Consider the following 9829-nt stretch of genomic DNA (forward strand, 5'->3'; position numbering starts at 1 on the left):
TTTTTTTTTTTTTTTCAAGCTCCCACCATGGCAGCTGTGTATGTTCAGTTGAGCTGCTCAGTTTATGTTGGTCACTTTTCTTCAGAACATGCAGCTGTGGAATTAATTGTTGCCTGTGGGGTTGTTCTGGAGAGAATGGAGTGGCCCAGCCCTTGTCTTCCCACATCCCAGCAGGGCAGGGACAATTTCCAGGGAGCCGTGGGGACACTGGACCATGGAAAAGGAGGTTGAGTGCAAAGAGGGTGGGAGCCTCAGCATTGCTTCAAGAGCTAATGGGGTCTGACACATCTTTTTATGTCATGGATGTTTAGAGGGCCTTGGGGAGGACCACACCTCTGTCAGGCAGGACAGCCCTAAAGGGCCAGGAGCTGGCTGCGCCTGTGAGCCAAAAGAGGAGATGGGGGAGAAAACTGGCTTGGCTGAATTTCTGCTTGGAACTAAGGAGAAAACAAGAATTTTTGACTTTTGGAAGAACAGAGAGGCAATTTAGAACAATTACAAGGGTGTTGTGGGGTTATGCAGGGAGAAAATAAGAAGGGGCAAAGCTCAACTTGAACTTATCTGGGTACTGCCATAGAAGACAATAAAAAATGTGGTTGTAAATACATCAGCAACAAGAGTAGGGCTAAGGAGCATCTCCCTCCTGTATGGGATGTGGCTGGGGGCTGGTCTCTTTTCCCAGCTGTCAAGGGATAGTTCAAGAGGAAATGGCCTCAGGTTTAGGTTGGGTATTATGGAAAATGTAATTTTGTGGTGGTCAGGCATTGGCACAGCTGCCCAGGGCAGTGGTGAAGTCCCCATCCCTGGAGGGGTTTAAAAGAGGTGATGTGGCACTTGGGGACGTTGGGATGGCCTTGGCAGAGCTGGGGAAGCTGGGCTGGGTGGCCTTGGAGAGCTTTTCCAGCCTAAATGGGTCTGAGGGAAAACCTGCTCAGAGCTGGGGTGACCCCTCTGGGCCCCCTTTCCTCTCCTGACAGACCAGAGGAGCCAGCAGGGAGCTCTGCAGGGGCTTTATGGCCCACGGGGTGATGGAGGGGTGGGGGTGTCCCTTTGCCCCCCACTGCCCCTCAGCTGGGCTCTCTGCAGGGACAGACAGACCCCACTGAGCACCAAAGCCAGAACTCATTGCCTTGGGGCCCCACCTACAGCCAAGGGCAGCGTGAGCTGTCCTGCAGGGCCTGCTCAGAGCTCCCCAAGTCCCTCCCAAAGTAATGAACAAAATCCAAGCAGCTCTTTGCTGTCCGTGCTCCAAGGCTGAGCTGCAGCGAGCCCCCGAGGCCCTGCAGCTCTCACAGCTGGTACTTGGCTCAGCAGACTGAAGGTTGGGCCGATTCCCATCTTCTCGACAGCCAGTTTGACCTGGTTTGGTTTTGGGGGGTTTTTCTCCCCCTGCTCTTGTTCCTCTTCCCCGCCACAAAGACACCCAGCCATCAGCCTGCTGCTGCTGTCTCCCCTTGGAGGGAACTGCTGGCAGGACAGATGGACAGGTGGCTGTTCAGCCACCTCAGACTCACCAGAAACTCACCAGTTTTGCTCTCCAGGGCTGGATGGGGGCTCAGCCACAAAGAACCCATCCAGGTTGGATGGGCCTTGGAGAAACCTGGTCCAGTGGAAGGTCTCCAGGAGATGATCTTTGGAGAAACCTGGTCCAGTGGAAGGTCTCCAGGAGATGATCTTTAATGTCCTTTCCAACCCAACCATTTGGGGTCACTGGTCCCTCCTGACACGCTCTGGTGTCACCCAGAGCAACAGCTGCTTAAGGAGCAGTTTTTAGCATTGCTGGCTTCTGCAACCTGGCAAAGCAGCCAGACTTTTCCAGTCTGTTATGAGCTGGACCAGTGAAAAATCCAGAGATTAAAGGCCTGGATTTGGCCCCTGCTCTCCTGCATGAAAGAAGTTTCCAAGCCTCCAGGGAAAACCCCAGAACTCCAGTGAACACAGATGTTTTGCTCAGCCTAGTGGGATATACCTTGGGCAAGGCTGAGGCTTGGAAAGGGAAAAAAGACTTGTCTGGAACAGAAGAAACAAGTGTGTGTATGGCAGAGAGAAGAGAGGGGAAGCACATCAGATTTCTTTCTTTTATTATACAGGATCGTATGTACAAGGTCACCTCTCCCAAACAGCAGCAGCACAGTCAGTTCACAGCCAAACCTGCAGCTCATCTCTCCAGGCCTGGAGAACAGCTCAGGACAACTCAGTGCAGACCTTGCACAGGAACTGGGCAAGGGCAGGGCAAGCACGGGGCTCCCAACCCCTCCTCAAGCAGCCCAAACTAAGAAATGCAAAGAAAACTTTGTGCTTCAAGAGCCATGCGTGCTCCAGGATGGCACCAGGGGCAGGGAAGTGTCACCCCCCTGGAGCTGTTTTCCCTTCACCCTTCCAAGAGATGCTGTGGATGAGGTTGGAGCACTCAGGACCACCCAGGTGTCGTGACAGGCCAGGGGGAAGGTGTGGACTCTGCTCTGGGTTCCAAGCACTGCTGTGTGTGTGGGATCTGGAGGGGAAGGGGCAGGCAGGACACACCAGGTGTGAGTAAAGTGCTGTGTGAGGTTCAGCCCCCGGGAAAACGGGAGGAGCCCAGGAAGGACAAAGAGGAGAGAATGGCCCAGGCCTCCCACGAGGAGCCCTCTGCTCCCAGCACGGGGCAGGGCACAGGGGAGGTGCTGCCCAGCCACAGTGCCCAGGGCATTCCCTGTGCCCAGCCTCGGGCATGCCATCACCACGGAGCTCAGGCAGGAGCAGAGAGGTCACACCACGCTCCTGACGTGCCCTGACTGCGGCAGGAAGAAGTGTGGGCAGCCAGGGAAGGTCTCTGGCTCCAGGCTGTAGGAGTTGGGTGCTCCACATCCCTTCCAGGAGCAGCTGGTCCAAGGAAAGGGTCTCATCCACGCCCCTCACTCTGCAGAGGGTTGCTCAGCCCTGACACGGTGGAGAATGAGGACACCAAACCACTCAGGGTGGTGTTTGCTTGTTCTCTCCTGCTTGGGATCACTTGATTTCCTGCAGCTTTTTCTCCCCTTCCCTCCTCAAGCAGCTTCCCAGAGCACAGCAGCTGCTCCAGCAGAGACTCCTTTGCACCTGGAAGTGACTGTGGACACACAGCAGCTCATGGGGCACAGAGAGGTGGCAGGAGGTGGCTGAGCTGGAGGACAGCTCACCCCACAGCCTCTGATCAACAGCACCTTCAGCACAAGAACACAAACTGTCCAGACTGAGACACTACTTTCCCTCAGTTAGGAAATGCTCTGGCTCTCACCTCACACAGGAAAAATGTCTTTATTGGGTTGGGCTGAGCTCTCTCTGCTCTGCTGCAAGCAGCTCTAGAGCACCTCTGGCTGCCCTGGGGACACACCTGCTCTATGTGGTGGCTCTGGGTCGTGCAGAGCTCCTCTGCTGCCTGCAGAGCTCCAAATCCATGGCAGGGGTGGTGGGGATCTGCTGGGAGGATGAGTTTTCTTTGCCTTTGCTTTACAGATGGATGGAAGATGTCGGGCCATGTTTCTCCTTTGAATGCCAGGTAGAGATGACAGCAGCACTTCCATTCAGCTTGCCTTGCTCAACGTGCCAGGACAGGGTTCAGCCTCGTGCTTTCCTCACACTGTTGCTCACAGCTGCAAGGAGAGAAGGGGGAGCTACAGCACTGTCCTTGAACCCCAGAGATTTGTCACTCAGGAAAGGGGGTGAAGGGCTGGCCAGTGACCCAGCTGAGCAGCCAAGCTCCATGCTAGGAAAACACAGAGGATCAGTGGGAAAGAGCCTCTCCTGAAGCAGCAACCCCCCAGGCCCAAGGGGCACAGAAGGAGAGCTCTGGCTCCATCAGCAGCACGGGGCTGTACCTGGTTACTGTAGCCTGGCATCCTCCACGTCTGTGTAATGGCTGTTCTCCTGCAGGGAAAAGGGAACCACAAACAGTGAATCACCCTGTGTCCCTCCTGGGACACTGGGACACCTCCCATGTGGGCACCAGCTGGTCCCTGCTGAGGGAGAGCAGTGCCAGGGTGCTCAGTGTGATGGATGAGCCACAGAACACACCTGGTATGGACACCTGGCAAAAACACCAACGTCCCCTGGCTCCTGATGCTGAAATGGCTCTGCCAAACAGACCTGGGGTGTGTCATTCCCTCCAGGGCTTGGAAGTAACAGAATCACAGAATCATTCAGATTGGAAAAGACTTCCAGGATCATCAAGTCCAACCATTAACCCAGCACATCCATGTTCATTCCCCAGCTGTTCCAATGCCTGACCGCCCTTCCAGAGAAGAAATTTCCCTGATCTCCAATCCAAACCTCCCCTGGCACAGTTTGAGGCCATTTCCTCTTATCCTGTTTCTGTTCCCTGGAACTGCCCAGTGCTGCCAAGGTGCCTCAGTCCATGAAGGCAAATCTGTGTCCTGATTCTGCTGCTGAGCACAGGAACTGGTCCCAGTTTGCAGCAGAACTCATCATCCAGAATGGTAACACTCATCCAGCACTCCAAAGGCCACAATAATGGCCTTTATAATAATAATGGTGCTGAACTGCTCCCCAGGCAGGGCTTTGGAAAGTACAGCATGTGTCTGGACTGCCTTGATGGTCTTGGAAGTGTTTTCCAGCCTTTATGGTTCTCAGTGGAGTTTGCTCCTGGAGCTGCTGTGCAGAGCAGCAGCACTGGGGAATGAATGGGGGGCTCACAGTGGTGTTTAACCTCCTGCACAGGGTGGGGATTTCAGGGATGGAAATGGATCCAGGAGCTCTCTGCAGGGGACACAAGGGGCTCCACAAGGAAAGGAAAGGGAACAGGCTCTGCCTGAGAGCCAGGGGAGGTGGCCTTGCTCAGGGCAGGCAGAGCCAGCTGCCCTGGATGTGCCTTGGAAGGGCTCAGAGCCAACTGGGAGCCTGTGGGGGAGGATCAGGGTGACACCAAGCTGTGACACCATGGCAGGCACCCCCTGCACACCACTGGTGCAGAGATCCCTGGGGAACCTGCACCCCCTGGCATCCGGGGGAGGAGCAGGGCTGGAGCAAGAAACAAAGACTTTGGGACAGCATCCAGAGTAAGTTCCGACCCAGCTGAGCAGGGGAGGCCTTGTTCTGGTTCCTGATGGCCAAGAGCACCTGGTCAGGGATGTGAAGGTGCAGAGAAGCCTTGGCTGCAGAGCCATGGGACTGTGAACCTGAGTACCCCAGAGAACTGACCAACACCAAGAGCAGGATCAGATCCCTGAACGTGAGAGAGCAGATTTGGGGTTGTTCAGGGATCTGCTTGGTAAAATCCCACATGAGATGTCCCTGGAGGCCAAGGAGGCTGGGACATCCAGACTCCTGTGGTGTGAGAGTTCAGTGGGCACCAGCACCAACCCCAAAAACTGTTTAGATGCAGACTGGGCAGGTAATTGACCAAAACTGCATGAAACCAGAAGAAAATCTGACTGCAAATCAACCATAGTGTGCTGTAAATACCTGAACACATCAGGAGTCCTTTAGCTTTCCCTCCAGAAATCCCTCCCTCTGTGTGCAGGGATCTCCCCTTGAGCAGGACCATCCCTCAAGACACCCCTCAGCTGACACCAGGCATTGATGGGCTGGCAGGTGACATTTTTTGCCCACATGTGACATTTAAAGCACATCCACAATAATCTCTGTATCCCCTACTAAGTGCAGTAAATAGTACTGACCACCAATCCAGCTGCACTTGCTCTGAGTTTTCCATATCCAAATTTATGGCTCAGAACTCAATAAACTCCCTCAGCTCTGTCTGAGTGACCTCTGGCTCTTCTCCTGCCACCCCCCTGCCCCTCAGAGCCAAAGGGATTGTAGGGACCCCCGTGGGTGCCATGTCCATGGTGACAGCCACACTGGGGTGTGGGATAAAGGACTCACTCCAGGAACTGGGGCACCTCAGGACTGCTCAGTGCTGTGAGCTCTGCTGAGCTCCCTGTGCACACTGCCCTGACCATCCAGAGCACTCAGGAGCCTGTCTGAGGCTGGCAGTGGAACGCTTCTGGTCTTGATGCCACATCAGGACCAGGGAGCTCCAGAAAATAGAGATGTGAGCTGAAACAGTCATCTTTTTCTTCTCCTCTTAATGAGGACCAGCTCTTCCCAAACCACTGCCAGCAGATGTCTCTCCAGTGTTTTCTTACCCCTGCAAAGGCAGAGAAGTGCACATTTTTTGTTGACAGGCTGTGTGCTTCTTTATCATCATTAACATCAGCAAGTTTCCCCCTAATGTCTACCATCTGTTTGCCCTGATGTAATTCAAGCCTGGCCTTCCTCTTCCTGACACAGCTTGTGCCTTTCTTCTTCCCAGTGCCTGGAGTGAGCTCTCCCTCCAGCAGGGCTGAGGGACTCCAGCCACGAGGCCCCAGACCTGGAGCTGCTCAGGGACCCTGTTCAGAGCCCTCACCCAGCGTGGCTCCAGCAGGACAGGGCAGGAGAGTCCAAACTAGCTGGGAGTGTGTGGAGCTGGAGCACTTTAAGGCCTTGGGAAGGGCTGTGGATGTGCAGTGTGGGCACCCCGGGGATGGGGGGTGAGGAAGAGGAGAGGGATGCTGAGCTTCATCCTCACTTCTGCTGCCACCAGTGCTGGGGTGGGGAGGGACTGGAGCTGTTCCTGGGGCCACTCAGGGCAGGTCATGTCCTCCTACCCTGCTGCCCTCAGCCTGGATCTGGAGTTGATCCTGTTCTCAGCAGGGTTTTGGTTTGGGATAAATGACAGTGATGCCAGTGTTACCACAGTGCCTGCTCTGTACCCAAACACTGGGCTGCCATCCAAATGCACACATTTGTCTCTGGGTTCACCAGGAACACCCCTGTTCGGGGCAGGACTAGGAGCAGTGGGGCTGCTGTGTCCCCACACATGGCTGGGTCAGACCTTGGCTTGTGCCATGGGACAAGTGCCTCTGGAGGGACAGGACACGGGGATTGGCTTCATATTGCCAGAGGGCAGGGTTAGATGGGATATTGGGAAGGAATTCCTCCCTGGGAGGGTGGGCAGGCCCTGGCACAGGGTGCCCAGAGCAGCTGGGGCTGCCCCTGGCAGTGTCCAAGGCCAGGCTGGACAGGGCTTGGAGCAGCCTGGGACAGTGGAAGGTGTCCCTGCCCATAGCAGGGGTGGAATGAGAAATTCTCTAAGGTTCCTTCCAATCCAAACCCTTCTGTGTCTCCATGAATGTCTGGTCAGCTGCAAGGGCACTGCAAATGCAGTTCATCTAACACAGCCTGTCCTTGTGTGTTTAAATCCATCTAAGAATCACTTGGGTGCAGAGTGGATTGGTTTAAACCACTCCTAGCTGTGAAATCAAAGATAAATGTCTGAATTTCAAGAGCCAACCACATTTCTTCAGCACCTCCACATGTATTTGCATGGGCAGTGCTTCTGCAGGCTTGGAAGAACAAGTTGTGACAACAATCAGATTTAAATTAAATACTGCAATTTCTTTGGAGGATGGAAAAACTACTTTTCCTGGGGATTTGGCAAGTTCCAGTAAAACTGTGGCCCCCTCCTTTGCTGCAGGGATGCATTGTCCAAGCTCTCTTACCAGTTCATCTTCACCCTCCTCCCGTGCCAGCCCCTCCTCCTCGCCCTCGTCCCCGTTGAGCGGCTCCTCCGCGGTGGCCTCGGCCTCGGAGGCCGTGTCCTCCTGGGACACCTCGCTCTTGCTGCTCTCCACCTTCTTCCGGGCCTCTGTGGGGACAACGGCCACGTCAGGGCTGGGAAACGGGGACACAGCCTGACCCTGGGCCAGGGATGGGAACAGGGACACAGCCTGACCCTGGGCCAGGGATGGGAACAGGGGACACAGCCTGACCCTGGGCCAGGGATGGGAACAGGGACACAGCCTGACCCTGGGCCAGGGATGGGAAATGGGGACACCTGAACCCCCTGGGCCAGGGATGGGAAATGAGGACACCTGAACCCTGGGTCAGGGCTCACAACAGGGGCCACAGCCTGAGGCAGGGCAACGGGGACACAGCCTGACCCTGGGCCAGGGATGGGAACAGGGACACAGCCTGACCCTGGGCCAGGGATGGGAAATGGGGACACAGCCTGACCCTGGGCCAGGGATGGGAAATGAGGACACCTGAACCCTGGGTCAGGGCTCACAACAGGGGCCACAGCCTGAACCACAGAGCCAGGGCTGGTAACTGGGGCACAGCCTGACCTCAGGTCAGAGAGCCCCACATCCACTGGGAGGAAATAATAATAATGGTGGGAATGCTTCCTGCCATGGGGAGTTCTGCTGATTTTGAGGAGGCAGCTTGGGACACCATGGAGAGGGCAGGGAAGGTTCTACATCCTCCAGCAGGATGGTGGGAGCCAGGGATAGGGATGGGGATAGGGATAGTATAGGGATAGGGCAAGGATAGGATAGGGATTGGATAGAGGGGGTAGGAATAGGGATGGGGTAGGGATATGGATGGGACAGCAATAGGAAAAGGGATAGGAAAGGGGTAGTGTAGGGTAAGATAGGATATAGGTAGGACATGGGTAGGATAGGGTAGGATAGGGATAGGAGAAGATAAAATAGAAATAGGCTAGGAAATAAATAGGAAAGCAATGGGAAAGGAATAGAATGGAATGGAATAGAATAGAATATGATAGGATACAATAATGATAGCATATGACAGAGTAAAATAGAACAGTAGAACAAAAAATGCAAACTAAAAAAATACAAGCTAAAAAAAAAACCAAAAGACAAAAAAAATCTCATCATTTTAAACCCCAACTCTGCAATTTTGGGAATTTTGGTGTGTAATTTTGGCCTGTGATTCTACCCTGGAACCTGGGGGTTGACACTTCCCTGTCAGAGTCTGGAGGAATGTGTGATGCCCACGGCCAGCCCCGAGGCATCCCCGCCCCCACTGACCTGCAGACAGCTTCTGCTCCTCAGCAATCTGCTCCAGCCGGCCCAGGAGAGCATCGATGTTGGATTTGATCTGTGTCAGCTCCGTTTTGATGGTCTGCAGCTCGCTGCTCTTCACTGGGGGGAGGAAGGAAGGACAGGAAGGCACTCAGCACCCTGCAGAGCAGCCTCACCCCACACCTGGCCCAGGGCAGCTCCCTGAGCAGGCAGGAAAATCAGGGAGAAGCCCAGGCTGGGAACTGGCACGAAAACTGCTCCCAAAAGAGCCTGGGGTGCTGTGTCCAGGCAGGCTGTGGAGCCTGATCCCAGGCCTCGGCAGGCTCACGCTGTACCTGCACTACAGCCCCTCCAGAACTTTACACTAATGTTTACACTAAAAATTTGGAAAGCAAATCAAATAATATCAAATTGGATCTTTTACCTTCCTGAAACACCCCTGGAACCCCAAGGAGAAGAGCTCCTGGGTTCTGTGAAATTGGATTTTTACATTAATTTTAAATACACGGGAAGAAATCAGTCTAAAACTCTAAAAATGTTTCTCCCTATCACCCTGTGTATAAGAATCAAACCTTTTGGTACAATTACACTTCTGGCAGCCTTTCTAAATCCAGTAATGCAGCTGCCATCAGGAATGTTTTTAGTTTATAAAGCCTGAGCCTTTTAGTGGCTGGAGTAGAACACATAAGCAGTTGTACCCCACAATAAATTCGGATTCTTTGACCAGCGTGAAAAATGCACATTTTATGATTGGCTTTTTGCAAATATTAAATGAATATTATATGTGTTATGTTAGAAAGTTATGCTGTATTAATTTTCTTAAGTAGTGTGTTAAATATAGTTTTAGGTTATAACTTAAGGTTAAAATAGAAACTATGCTATGTAGGATACTTTTTTTAAAGAAAGGACTCACAGTGAGAGAGAAGCCACAGGACAACTAAATCTTTCAGAGAAAGAGAATTTATTGCCCCATTATCAGGAGAAAC

At 53.5% G+C, this 9829-nt stretch overlaps 1 protein-coding gene across 1 annotated transcript in view; it reads right to left on the minus strand.

Moving 5' to 3' along the window:
- Positions 1–2064: 2064 nt before the first annotated feature.
- The window catches only part of RALY (RALY heterogeneous nuclear ribonucleoprotein), a 105224-nt gene continuing 97459 nt past the window's right edge, over positions 2065–9829 (minus strand). The window contains exons 6-9 of the mRNA XM_005430481.2: positions 8850–8963; positions 7521–7666; positions 3837–3885; positions 2065–3611 (exon numbers count right to left, since the gene is read on the minus strand). Of these exons, the coding sequence (XP_005430538.1) occupies positions 3841–3885; positions 7521–7666; positions 8850–8963 (305 nt within the window). The 3' untranslated portion in view covers positions 2065–3611; positions 3837–3840. The remainder of the gene's footprint in view (positions 3612–3836; positions 3886–7520; positions 7667–8849; positions 8964–9829) is intronic.

This window comes from Geospiza fortis, unplaced genomic scaffold (assembly GCF_000277835.1).
Source record: "Geospiza fortis unplaced genomic scaffold, GeoFor_1.0 scaffold438, whole genome shotgun sequence".
NCBI lineage: Eukaryota > Metazoa > Chordata > Aves > Passeriformes > Thraupidae > Geospiza > Geospiza fortis.